This window comes from Linepithema humile, chromosome 3, assembly GCF_040581485.1.
Source record: "Linepithema humile isolate Giens D197 chromosome 3, Lhum_UNIL_v1.0, whole genome shotgun sequence".
In the NCBI taxonomy this organism is placed as follows: Eukaryota; Metazoa; Arthropoda; class Insecta; order Hymenoptera; family Formicidae; genus Linepithema; species Linepithema humile.
Genome location: NC_090130.1, coordinates 10,922,368 through 10,936,890, shown reverse-complemented (window position 1 = coordinate 10,936,890; position 14,523 = coordinate 10,922,368). Strand labels below are relative to the sequence as shown.

Sequence of the window (14,523 nt, the reverse complement as noted above, 5' to 3'; positions counted from 1 at the left end):
ATGAAGCGCATTTATACTATCCACACAAAATACAAATACGCATTTTGTCCTTTCACTTTTCCTTCCCAAGATCAACGAGTCCTTCTATTTGATCCAGACTAAATGAGTATTCTTCATATGATTTTATATACATTTCATCCCATTTTAAAGCACAAACTCTTTGTTCTACAGGCAACTTTGAAATTTTTTCCTGCAGTTTGCGGAATATAACATCACAAAATCCTGGCATTATATTAAATTCTTCGTGCCATCTTCTAATAGTTCGTTCTGCAGGAAAATTGCAACCTACCTTTCGTAAACGACGCAATGCAGATGCCGAATAATAAAAAAGCTGTTTCGAAAGAGTTTTTTCTTCCTCTGTATATGCCGCATGTAGAGTATGGTGTTGTAAATTAATCATTGCTTTTGCAACGGGATGCAGATTTTGTTCATTAATTAAATTTTGTATTTTTTTTTTTATTTTTTTAATTTTTTTTTTCTTAGGTACTTGGCGACGTTGTGAACGCAATTTTAAACGCTTTATAGTCTGCCGCAAACGAATATTTTCACGTTTTAAACTTTTAATTATCTTTTCTGGATTATATTCTTCTTCACAATTTTCTGTCATTAACAGATCACACTTATCAATGTTTTCATATCTTACAGGTTCTAAATGCATCCATTCTGTAATACCTTCCTCTTCTAATGATTTGTCAAAATTTAATTTTGCTGGAAGATAAGTTTGTTTGAATCGATCTAATAATTGATTATTTATTTTATCATTATGTTTGATATTAAATGATGTTCCTGCAATTGCGTTATTATATGTATTTTCCACTTCTTCCATTTCTTTTATTTGGTTTTATTCTTTTTTTGCTCTTTGCATCTCTTCTATTTCCATAGCTGCCTCAGATTTTTCTTCTAAATTTATCAAATCATTAAATCGAATTGGCACAGCATCGCGTTTTAATGTTTTCTTGCCTTCTCCCTTAAATGAGTTAGCATTAAATGATCTGCACACAGACCAGCACGACGAAATGAATTGACAGTCTATTTTTCTAATTTAATATTCCCTAAAATAAAGTAATGAAAAACGATTGACAAATAGTAAATATTTTGAAAGTACTTTCAAAACATAATTATTTTATTTTCAAATAATAAATGAGATAATAATTGAGGGCGCGGATCAAAGAACTCGCTCTGCGCTCAAATCGTGTAAAAGTATTGTCTAAACGTCTCAGAGCATGAAAATTTTGAAAGTCGCAAAATTAATTTTTTTTAAATATAGACTTGTAGAGAACGACGAGACGGAACTTTTTTCTTTTTGCAGTTTTTTTGTTTGATGCTTATTTTTAATAATAAAAATAAAAAACTGAAAAATTTTTATCCCCAAATTCAATAAGATTTTAAGATATAAATCGTCGTAATTTGGCCAAATTTTATTGAAATTGTTTGAAATTTGGTATACGCATGCAGTATAGTCTAGCAATGCCTACAAAACAATAAAGAAGCTGAAAATCGCCTATTGTTTAATAATAATTAATTGCAAATTGAGGCCAATCGGTAACCATGTTTTTTTAGTTTCGCCGACAAAAAGTATCAAGGGAACTTGAAATTTGGAACAACTTCCAGTGATATATTTGTTCCTCACCACTGAAGGAAGATTTCTGGAAATTTTCAGATCGATTCATTGAAAATTTGCGGAAATATGCATTTTATAAGAAAACATGCGACGCCAGCAATGATAGCTTCGTGAGCGCTGAGCACCATCAGGCAGCGTACTCGTCGTTCGGTTTTCCAGGACTCGATTTTATAATAATTTTTTACAACTTTAACTTGTTGTTATTTGTTAAATTACTATCGTCCTAAAAACCGCGTCTCTGGAGTGTATGTAAAATATTTCGAAATAATAATAAAAGTATTTAATTAAGAAACAGTATAAATAATAGTTCATCATTTCGATATTTCGTGGGAAGTGAGCGATTGTTCAAATGTATAACCATTAAAAAATCATTATAAAATCGAGTCCTGGAAATCCGAACGGCGAGTACGCTGCCTGCTCAGCGCTCACAAAGCTATCATTGCCGGTGTCGCATGTTTTCTTATAAAATGCATATTTCCGCAAATTTTCAATGAATCAATCTGAAAATTTCCAGAAATCTTCCTTCAGTAGTGAGGAACAAATGTATCACTGGAAGTTGTTCCAAATTTCAAGTTCCCTCGATACTTTTTGTCGGCGAAACTAAAAAAACGTAGTTACCGATTGGCCTCAATTTGCAATTAATTATTATTAAACAATAGGCGATTTTCAGCTTCTTTATTGTTTTGTAGGCATCGCTAGACTATACTGCATGCGTATACCAAATTTCAAACAATTTCAATAAAATTTGGCCAAATTACGACGATTTATATCTTAAAATCTTATTGAATTTGGGGATAAAAATTTTTCAGTTTTTTATTTTTATTATTAAAAATAAGCATCAAACAAAAAAACTGCAAATAGAAAAAAGTTCCGTCTCGTCGATCTCTACAAGCCTATATTTAAAAAAATTAATGTTGCGACTTTCAAAATTTTCAAAATTTGATGAACTATTATTTATACTGTTTCTTAATTAAATACTTTTATTATTATTTCGAAATATTTTACATACACTCCAGAGACGCGGTTTTTAGGACGATAGTAATTTAACAAATAACAATAGTTAAAGTTGTAAAAAATTATTATAAAATCGAGTACAATACTTTTACAGGATTTCAAGCGCTGGGCGAATTCTTTGATCTGGGCCGTCAATTCTATCTATCTTTTACGCTCGGTCGACTCGCTGAACTTATTTTTAACCGAGCGCGCGTCACACAGGTACAGCGTTTCGTGTGTGCGTGAGATGTGCTTGGGCTCGAAATCCCGCTGATCTTATCCGCACGCGCTTATATTGTACTTTATTTAACTATTCTTTAATGTTTTTTTTATAAACTTCTTATATCAAAAAGTTTAATTTTTTGTGAAATCTTTACATATTCAGCAAGCACTAAAATACATATTGATGCGCGAAAGATGCCGAGATCATCTCTCTATTGCGCAATATATAATTACCAGGAAAATATCAGAATAACAAAAGTCTTAATTTATTTTATCCATAAATTCGTAATACGTTCTTTAGCCTATTAAAAATCAAATATCAAATAACTTTGCTCCACAAGATATCAAAACTCGAATTAAGAGTATCATTTTTAAATCATTTTGTAAACAAATTTAAGATTGCTACTTTTACTTATACATTCGACAGCAAAATTAAAGTATCACTCATTCTGCTCTCTAAAAATAGGCAAATTTCGAAAGAGTGTAACTTTGTCAAAAATGATCATAATGAAATATTCCATATTCAAATTTTACATTTGAAATCTTTACTTTTCAGATTGGTACTTTATTAAACAAGTTACTGATTTTTTATGAAGCTATACGGATACAAATAAAGAATGCAAAATGCGTTAAATTTCAAAATTTTTGTATGAACTTTGCAAAGTTCCATGACATGAATTAAAAATCGCACACAAATGCGGTTTATAGCTTTTGAAAGTGTTAATATTGAAGCAAAAATGATTTTTTTTACTTTAACATTGAATAATTTGTTGAAAAAATTGCACAACGTTCAAACGAATAAATTAAAGGTAAAGATTTACGCTTTCAAATAATGTAAATCGCATTTGTATGCGATTTATAAATCACGCATTAGAACTTCTCAAAGTAAAAAATTTTAAAATTTGACGCATCTCTATTTATATTTGATGTAGCTTTGTAAAAAATCAGTAAGTCATTTACTAAAATACCGATCTCAAAAGTAAAGCTTTCAAATTGTAAAATGCTTCTCAGAACATTTTATTATGCCTACTTTTGACGAAGTTATAAATTCTCTTGAAATTTGGAGGGCAGAACGGGTGATGCTTTAATTTTGCTGTTAAATGTGTATACATCAACACATTATCATTGGATATATTTATATCATTTAAAGAAACATTTCTTATTTTTATAAACACGATTTCAAAAATATGCAAAAGTATGCTTTTAAAAAATAATTTATAAACAAAACTTACCACTGTTGCGTATCCATAATTTTTGTTTTGCATCTTGCTTTGATGGAAATCTAAATAAATGTGAACCTGTAGTATATCGTCCGTTACGACAGTTTTTATAAGCACATTTATCATAAATTGTTTGCATTGTCCACTGATTATTTATTTAATAAATTTTATTTAATAAATGTTAAATATGTTTCATAAACTTTTTAAATATAAAACTAAAAAACTATATAAATTAAAGGATAAAGTTCTGATTAGCAAAACCCTCCGATTTTTTAAAACTATTTTTTGTATTTTTGCACGTTGATTACGAATATGATAATGAAAATCGCCGACAAGGTCATTTTCAAGGTCAAAACATTAAAAAACTGAAAAAATATCACTTTTTTAACATTATTTTAATAAATATTGACGTAACAAACAAATGTTTCAAATAAAAGTTGTAGTTCTTGTAAAAATACATTATTTATGTTCTATGCATTTTTTGTGTAAAACTGATAATTTTCGAGAAAATTGACGTTAAAGATTAAAAACTTTGGTAAACAGGTAGGCCTTAGCTTGCATGCGCATGCCGTTCAAGAATGTAGCGGCGTGTGTGCGTATACAATTTATGTATATTTATTAAATCTTTGCCTTGCTAAAAATCTAATGAGTCTATAATATACTAAAAATACTAGATACTGAAAAGATTAGCAAGACCCCAACGCAAGGTGTGTGCGCGCAGAAAGTTTATATATGAATTAAATCTTCGCCTTACTAAAAGTATGAGTCTACAATATACTAAAAATATTAGATACTGAAAAGATTAGCAAGGCCCCTACGCAAGGTGAAGAGCATATTGTGTTTGAAAGTTATTTTAAACTTCTATAATAGTGACTAGCCATGTAATAGGCAGAGCCCCTCCCCCCTGTACCCCCCTAGTATGCAGTTGCATGTTGCAAACTACATATTTTTTCTTGAAAGCAACTATGTGTTTTCTTTATACCAATTGATTCGTCTCATTATTTTATGCATAAAAGTATTAAGGTAAGATTCCCAAAAATTGAATATTTTACAAGATATTTTGTATTTTATGTCAAAATACTGTAATTTACAAGCCTCATAACTCGAAAAGTACTTAATGAAAAATAACTTCATTATAGTGTTTTGAAAAGCTCTTGACACCAGCTATTAGATTTTGGAATCAAAAATAGGGGTTTCCATTTTAAAAAATAACTCTGACCTTCAAATGACCTTGAAAATCAACTGCGAGGTCAAAGTCAAGGTCACCATCAGATAGATCCTTCGAAATCATGCAAATTTCGTCTGAGCCATTTTTTTGTACAAGCACATCCCTACGTTTTAAAAAGGTGGGACGGGTGGTCTGAAACACCCGGTATATATATATATATATATAGAATAAACGTTTAAAAAATGTTTAAGAAACGTTTGAAGAAAGAAATTGTTTAAAAAATTGTCGGTGCGAAATTTTTGTGGCTGGGTTCCCTATGGATTAATATTTCCGAAATTTTTAAAAATTAAAAAATTTATTTTTATTGTTTTATAACAAAAAAATAATTACTATAGTAGAAGAATCCGTAAAAAAGTGAAATTTGAATGTATTTTTTATTATAATAGAAGATAATGAAGAAATTTTCTAAATTAAAAAATATTTTGAGGTTAGAATACCATTCCGTTTTCCATAAAAGTCACTCCATGGAGAACGAGGCCAACGAAACTCGGAAACTTACATGATTCTGATTGGTTGACCCCCACTCCATTACTTTTCCGAGATTCCATTTTCCGAAGTTCCGACTGTCATGGGACAGCACCCTCACAGTTGCTCCGGTCTTATGGCGCAATGCAAGATTTGGTCGCATTTCTTGATTATCACATTTTCAGTGACGTTTATTTGGAAAACAGCTGTTCGGTGGACATATTTATCAGCGCAACTGCAGAGGGATGAGTTGTTATTCGCAGGTCTATCGTCGACTTGTGAGATAACGAGCGGGAGTAATGTGATCGCGGAATGCGGGACGCGAATGATCACGAATCGATGAGAGTGCGTTTCGATGCTATCGTAAAAGCGCGGTTGCGGGTTATGTTTTGATTAGTTCACGTGCAAAAACATGGCTCAGTGTAAACTAACCCCGCGGGAGTTCATTGGTAATGCTTTTTCTCCGCAGATTGCCGTGGTCTGCTCGGTCACGGCCGATGCTGCGTGCCAAAAGAATAATCTGTCGTTCGTCGAGTTGCTTCAACCTTTTTGCAAATTAAATACCGAAGGTAAACTAAATAGCCAACACTTTTCACGTGTCAGTTTATCATTCATTTTTACTTAGGATATCTATGCATTATCCACGTATATCCTATATACTATATTAATAATTAAAAGTCTTATTGATGCAGTTGATTACTCTTATTATGTATCTATTAGAATTAAAAATTTCAAATTAAATTATATGTGCACAAATACATTATGTTAAAAACAATCTGTACTTTTAGGTCATTTTAAGGATCCACAAGGAAACACTGTAACGATCAGAAATCTTCGCCTTGCTATACAAGATATTAATACGCGACCACCAGAACCTTGTCTTGCCAAAAAGATGTTGAACGAAGCAGTCAGTTCTGCTTTGTGTGAACGTACAACCACTGTTTGCATTGGTGCAACTGAATTAGATATTCCCATTTCTGTTCCCTGGTTTGAAGCATGGAGAGAAACTTTTCTAAGTGTCCAGTTTCCATCAGATCATGAATTCACAAAGCATCTACTTGGATGCATGATAGTTGTTTCTACAGCTGAAGATAATCCATTAGAAAAAATACAGACTATGGGAGCACAATTGCATCAAAGTATACCAGGAAAATTGCCTAAATGGTTCAATAATAATGCTCTTAGATATTATATCTTAGTTCATGATGCTATTCAGGACGATAGAAACAAGTAAGTACACTTTTTTTTCATTTTTAATTTTTTATATTATCTTTATACAACAATTAATTATACAAAACTACAGAGTTAATAATGGCAGTTTTTTTGAAAAAAGAAACCTATATGTGTGTATCTATCTTTCAGAGCAGAATTAGTTTTTACTGAGATGAAGACTATTTACGGTGCTAACAATTGTTTTTTATTACAAATGAATTCGAGACCGCCTGGTCTTTCCGATGATAATACACACTTGCCAGATCCTTGGAGCCAATTTTTGATTAAACATTCAGAATTGTCTAGCAGTGAACAAAACAGCTCTCCTCGTACACCTGCGGATACAGGCGGAGTATCCGCTATGCCGAGCGAGCTGACTACTGAGTCTGACAAGTAAATTTTTTAATTACTTATAAATAACGATAGTATGTTGGCAAGAATAGATTATAAGCTTATATATATAGCTTAAATACATTTCGAAAATTTATAGTTCATGAAAAGTGATTTTTTTCTGTTGCAGAACGAGCCAAGCGGGGACACCGGTAATGCCACACAACTGTATTGCATTGTCATCTCCCGATTTACCACAATTAGTATCTGCAATTGACGCAATAAATCTCTCTTCTGAAATATCTGAATTGACGAATACGCATTTAGAAGTTGGACAAGAAGCGGTTCCAGTTACAATACATCCACTCAGTCCAGACAATGAAAAATCGCAAAGTTTTATTTCTGCAACTAACGTTAAAAGTCAATCTGTTCTAACTAGTTCGCCAATAAATACAAATGTTTGGGCGGATTCTCCGAATTATGTGGTTGCTCAACACGGTGCTCGTCTTTCCACCCAAGATTTGGAAAGATTACGCACGTTGATAACGGAATTCTGTTTGCGAAGTTTGTTGCCTTATGTAGAAAAGCAGATTGGCCTATTGAACGATGTGATCTCGAACAAAAAAGGAGTCAGCAGGTCATTATTTAGCGCTACAAGAAGATGGTTTGGTACAAATAAGCCAGGTGTACCTGGTTCGACACCATCCAATGCTGTAATGTAAGAAGAAATTATTGCTCATTATTTTTTACATTTTATTGTAATTTGCTAGACTATGTTAATTCTAAATTTTATATCAAAATTTTTTTGGAAAATCTAAGATTTTTAGATTTTTATTGGTCTTTCAAGTACTACACGTTGCGTTATTAAATTTTTAGATTTATTAGTTTAGCAAATTTGTCTTAAAATTACATTAATTGTGTAAACACGATATATGTACGGCAATTCTGAGATTTTGCACATTTATATTTTAGTTATACAGCAGAATCGCCAGAGTTGCAATTACGACGTTTAGGCGATCTGTGTTTCATGTTTGGCCACTATTCGCTCGCATATCAGGTGTATCACAGTGCTAAGCGCGACTTTGCAGCTGATCAAGCATGGGTATATTATGCGGGTGCTCTGGAGATGGCTGCTTTAAGCGCCTTTATGCAAGGGGAGACAAACAGGAAAACTATCGAGTACATGGACGATGCGATACTGACTTACGCGAACAGCTGTAAGATGCCTCAGTTCGCAACAAGAGCTACTCTGCTTAGCGCCGAGTGTTTAAAGGGTCGGGGTTTATACGGCGAAGCTGCGAAACAACTGATACGAATGACCAGCGAGGATTCAGATTTACGTTCGGCTTTGTTACTGGAGCAAGCTGCTTATTGCTTTATCGGACCGAAGATGATGCGCAAATATGCCTTCCATGCGGTTTTAGCTGGACATAGATTCTCGAAGGCCGGACAAAGAAAACACTCGCTGAGATGTTATCAACAAGCTTATCAGGTAAACATCGTTGCGTTTTGTTAGAAACGCTGAATTGTTCATTAATAATATGTGGCACTAGGTGTACTACAAAAGAGGTTGGTCTTTGGCTGAAGATCACATTCATTTCACAATCGGCAGGCAGGCTGCGTCCCTAAAACAAATTTCCGAGGCGGTAAAGGCCTTTGAAAAATTACTTAACGCTTCCAGCAAACAACATGCTTTACAACAAGCTGCGTTTTTACGAGAATTTTTACATACTTGTAATGTGAGTACATGCGAGTACATGTGAGAAACGAATAAGTCATCATATAAATAATAATTGCATTAGATAATTTTTATTTATGATCGTTGCACAGTTATTGTTTCAGGAAAGTGGTGCGACTTGCAAAGAACTTCCTATTTTACCTTTGCCCTTATTAAATAGCGACAATATTAAAGTATTATACGGTCCGTTGAGTAAACAAACTGAAAGCAATATTCCAGCGAGTCACATTACGTTCAGTACCGAAGAGACGGATGATGCGAAATGGTTCAAAATGGAGGAACTCTTGATAACTGAGGCACAGGGATCTCTACCCATGATATTTAAGCCGACAGTCGCATTGTATTCTAGAACAAGTAATAATACTGTAAAGCCAAATGCAGTTTTAGATGAACCAGTGCATTATTTTATCGAATTGCACAATCCGCTACATGTTCCGCTACCGTTGTCAGATATGACTTTATTGTGGTCGTTCACTTGCAACAATGAAGTTATTACGAATGAAATAAAAACGAGCAACAGTTCAAGTCCGGTCGACTCGGATGTTATAGATGCAATTTTGTTGCAACCAGTTTGCAAGCAAAATATCGTGTTATCTCTTACACCCAGGCGTGTAGGGGAGTTGGAGATTATAGGTATAAGTTATAAATTGTCCAATTCAGTACAGACAATAAGTGATCCACCGATTGCTAATTCAACCACCGTTGTCGCCGGGAAAAGATTGTTCGAAATTACGCCGCCAAAATTGAAAAATATCAAAGAAAAGCCTGGCATGATCACATACGGAAAAGATTATAGATTGCAAATGAATGTAATAGAAAAGGCACCATTTATGCAGGTATATTCTCAAGCAAAAATAATATTATTTTGATGCGACGTGCAAAATTGACATTTGTACTTTCTTTCATAGATATTCTTTTCTAAACTGTCACCAGAGATGCTATGCGGTGAAATACAAAAGATAGAAGTCACATTGGAAAATGTAGGCAACGCATCATTGACGAATATATGCATTGCATCCACGGATGCTAAACTTTTCACATTGAAAAACACATCAGACTTTGACAGAAACGAAGGTAAGCATCTTATCCGAAAGAGAATTCCAGAATTTCAATTGCTCATCTTTTGCTCAGTTATTTTACTGAATAAAAAATAAAAGTTGTATAATATGTGTACATTTTGTTCTTGCAAATGAAAAAGATATAGCTTTACATTCTGTCTAATTACTGCTATCGTTTTCATGTATATTGTTGAATATGATAATGTTGTATTTACAGATTCAATGTTGAAAAAGAGTAGATCAGTCACGAAGGTAATATTACCAGTCTCTAAAAATGGTATATTAAATGTGGGTGAAATTCATAAACTGCCGCTTTGGGTGCAAGCACCTCGTGAGAAGGGCACTCACAGATTAGATTTGCTTTTCTATTATGAAAATGCCGAGTCAAGAATCACATTGAAACACCGGTTGTGCCGACACACCTGGCAATTAACGGTGTTGGATTCAATTCAAATTACCGCGATTGCTGCTAGAAGCGGATTGTTTAAAAACGACTCGCCAACGTTAAATTTAATAATGTCTGTTAAGAATACGAATCAGGTTCACGATCCATCCATAAACGAAATTATGCTATCCAAAGTATCGCTTCAAAGCGTACTATGGTTCGCATTTCATTCTTCTGTTCCATCATCAAGTATAAAAGTGCAGCCTCAAGAAGTGTTCCATCTGATGCTGAAGCTGAAGAAAAAAACTGGTAGCGACTTGGCCATTTCCGATGTATCCTTGATTTCTGACGAAGGCAATGCTATGTTGATCAACGATTATCCATTTATTGATTTTGTACAGAAACGTCACATTCAACCGTTGGATATAAATGAAAACGTAAACGATATACAACAATTTCAACCACAACAAAATATCGAGCATAACTCTATATCGGATATCATGGCATTAAATTCTACATTAATCGTTAAGTGGTATGCCAATGTGACGGAAAGCGGCATAGTCACTCGGAAAGCGGTTGGACAACATCACCTCGAACTTGAGCATTTGAACAAAATATACAAACATCTGAGAGAATCACGTACTGAGCGTAATGAATACGGTACACGTTTAAAAATCTTCGGGCCGGACCGAAATGTACCTAATATGGTAACGGTCCCTGTCAAAGATCCTGCGTGGGAAGCAGAATGCTTGAAAAGTCTAATTTCCTTTTCTCTAAATCATCAGAAACAAGTAACACACGATTTTCAGCAGAACCGATTGTGCATTATTCCTGTAATAATGTATTTACAAAATCACTCAGAGATGCGACTCGATGTTAAAATAAATACAATAGGCACTAGTAGGTAAGTGAGTTAAAATATCATATCATTACATCTTAATATTCTAAATATCGTAATTTCTATTTTTATTACTTTTTTTTACTCTTACATATATGGCTACACACACACACACACACACACACATATATATATATATATATATATGTGTGTGTGTGTGTGTGTGTGCAATTTTTCTTTTACAGTGAAACTCATCTTCCAAACATAAAATCCCAACTGTACTTGCCGCAAGCTTCGGCGTACTATAAGTATGCCGGCCATACGTCAGTTTATTCTAACGTTGAAGCGCATACAAATAGTACCGTAAAGTTACACGCTGTATTACTCAGTCCAGGATCGTACGACTTAGCAGCGCGAATAGAAATCTCCGTGAAAGTTGTAAATAGCAAGGAGTATATTGTTCAGAAAGGCAAAATGGAGAGTATATGTATTATTAACGACGACAGTACATAAATTACTACTTCATGTAGGAAGTCATACTAGCAAACATGGAAGTATGTATTATTTTTAATATAATTCAAAATCATTCCTCGTCAGTGTATGTACATACGTCGTGTGGAAATTGTTATACATTATATTACAACTGATATTTTAATAACGTCAACGTATTTTTTACACCGATACATCACATTTCGCACATCAGTTGTTTTGCAAAAAAAAAAAACCTGTCACTGAGTACACGAAATATATACGAATCAAGGTTTCCCGTTTCAGGATCAATTTTATTCTTCGCCGGTTATACAAATGTAGGTACCTAACTTTTTTGTGACTTGTTATTCTTGAGCTACCTCGCAGTAATTTATGAAACAGTCGGTTGCCGAAATTCAGACGATTCTTTCCTGTTGCAGTAGTCAATTAGGCATGATTGCACCTTTAACTGCCAAACAATTAATACATGTTACCTTTTCGAGACATATCGTCCATATAAAGCATTTTTATAATTATCTATCATTTTCATGTTATTTTTGTTAGTAAAAGGATTCTTTTTATAGAAGTAAATTTCTTAAATTTACATGAGCAAAATAGATGAAAAGTAATTTTTCTTATCAAAAATTAAAAGGACCCCGACAATCTTGATTTAAATTCAATATTTATGTATATATTTGGCGATTGATAATGTGATTGTTATGTGACAGTAAAGAAAATAGAATTATAAGAAAGAAGCTTTTAAACATTTTGTGAACGACACACACAATAAGCTTAATAAGTATTTTTTTTAGGATATCTGAAAAAATTCAAAAGAGCAAATATTAAGGCATACTAGAAATCTTTTAGATATAAGCTTGTATTTTTTTGTACAGTGTATTTCATAAAATGAGAACGTGTGCAAGTCACATATTGAATTCACATATGGATTATAACAAAGTGCAAAAAAAGAAAGAGTTCTGTATATATCTATCAAATTCACAAGTTAAGTAAATAATGAACTAGAATTATGTAGGGTGCACTTTTAACGATTATAATAGTGATTGTATAGTATATATTATGTCTTTCCATAATACATAATAATAACACTTCCTATTTAAAGTTTTTACATAGCTTTTTTGTAATAATTTATAATTAGTGTAACAAATTATTCTTTATATATAGCAAGATTTAAATTTTTAAATGTCATGTTAAAATATTTATTTTATAATTAAAGTTTCAAGAAATGTGTATTATACTTTTGATAGTGCATTACAAATATATGTGCAATCACATGTAGATATAGTTTATACAGATGTAATTATTTATACATTAGTCGCAAGCAAGTAAAATTAGTAATCATGTACTCAATTTTACGCAGGATATTTTTTATATCACATTTTATGCATATATTTGTTTTTTTTATTATAGGTTTGCCAAAAAAGAGGAGAAAGTATTGGAAACTTTATAGATAATAGCGTATTATATATATGCAATATTATCGAAAGTGAATATGCATTATATAACTTAGAAATTTTATTTTAATATATCTGATTATTATAAACATGTAACACGGCTAAATATGTAACATTTTTATTTCAAAATACGCGTCACTTATGACAATACCATCAAATTCCTAATTCCAAAAGGATTATCAACATTGAGCTCTATAACATACTGGAGAGAGTCTTCTCATACATTGAACTATATACAGGATGAGTCTGATAAAAAAATTTACCTTTGTAAACTATGAATAACTTGTAAACTATGCGTTGTATAAAATATTGTTGCATACAAAAGTTGCATATTTCGAGGGAATCATTACATAGTGTGTATTTTTTTTATAAATGGAAGCGTTTCAGAGATTTGAAGGTCATCTTTATTTTCTTAAATAGAATTACTCTGATTTTTTTTATATAAATTGATTCCTCGTAATATTCGGCGTAATAAGGGTAGGATGACCAAAAATTTAAATAGTTTACGGGAGTTTACGTTAATAAGTTTACGAGATATTTTATACTTTAATTTGACATAATTTTATATAAACTATGAAATATCTCGTTAAATATTCATATTTGAATTATTTTATCTTAAAACTTTTATGCACAATACAATGAGAGAAATCAATTGGTGTAAAAAAGAAACACATAGTTGTCTTAAAGAAAAAATATGTAGCTGAAATGATATATTTTTTCTGTGGAAGCGTCTGTCCTTGTCCGGAATTTCTTAATTTCCCCGCATGAGTTCACCAAAATCCAGTCAGGACTCGGACTTTTGTCACTCTTGTCGTAAATTCTACACTGGGCATCGATCGTGTAATTTTCTCTAGGAACGAAAACGTGAAGAGTGAAAATTTCACAGCACAGATGTCTATACTAGTACTAGATCGCTAACTTTAATAGCGTTTTCGATTATACAGGATTTGAACGACCCAAGATTGGTTAATGACGTCATTGCAACCTCTCCACCAATGAAAGACTTGCATTTATAGTAAAATAGTGATTGATCAACCCTAGATCGTTCAAACCCCGTTTATTCGAAAACGCTATAAGCTTTGACGCATTGAGTAAAAAGAAACAGGAGGGAGCGTTTGATCGTAAAAGTGCGGACGAAAGTGACTATATAAAGTGGTCGCTCAAGATGGCCGCTCAAGGGCGCCAATATTGAATGACTTGTTATGTTTAATTAGGAAATAATGTACAATTAAAAGAAAATAACTATAATATGCAACAATAATACCAAATTTTA

At 32.6% G+C, this 14,523-nt stretch overlaps 1 protein-coding gene across 5 annotated transcripts; it reads left to right on the top strand.

Annotated features, from left to right (window-relative positions):
• The first annotated feature begins 5,891 nt into the window (after positions 1 to 5,891).
• On the top strand, positions 5,892 to 13,574 carry l(3)76BDm (trafficking protein particle complex subunit 8 homolog l(3)76BDm). Of its 5 annotated transcripts, none has more exons than XM_067352238.1 (11): positions 5,892 to 6,318; positions 6,538 to 6,979; positions 7,112 to 7,354; positions 7,482 to 8,009; positions 8,264 to 8,783; positions 8,845 to 9,030; positions 9,122 to 9,865; positions 9,938 to 10,103; positions 10,305 to 11,376; positions 11,556 to 11,864; positions 12,591 to 13,574. In XM_067352238.1, exons 1-10 carry the CDS (start codon positions 6,162 to 6,164, stop codon positions 11,821 to 11,823), a joined length of 4,326 nt encoding a protein of 1,441 aa, XP_067208339.1. In that variant the 5' UTR covers positions 5,892 to 6,161; the 3' UTR covers positions 11,824 to 11,864; positions 12,591 to 13,574. The 5 variants fall into 5 exon arrangements, with proteins under 5 accessions (XP_067208339.1, XP_067208340.1, XP_012215025.1 ...); XM_067352239.1 differs by having other exon boundaries at positions 5,892 to 6,094; positions 6,219 to 6,318; positions 11,556 to 13,379; XM_012359601.2 differs by having other exon boundaries at positions 5,893 to 6,318; positions 13,207 to 13,574.
• Positions 13,575 to 14,523: the final 949 nt, after the last annotated feature.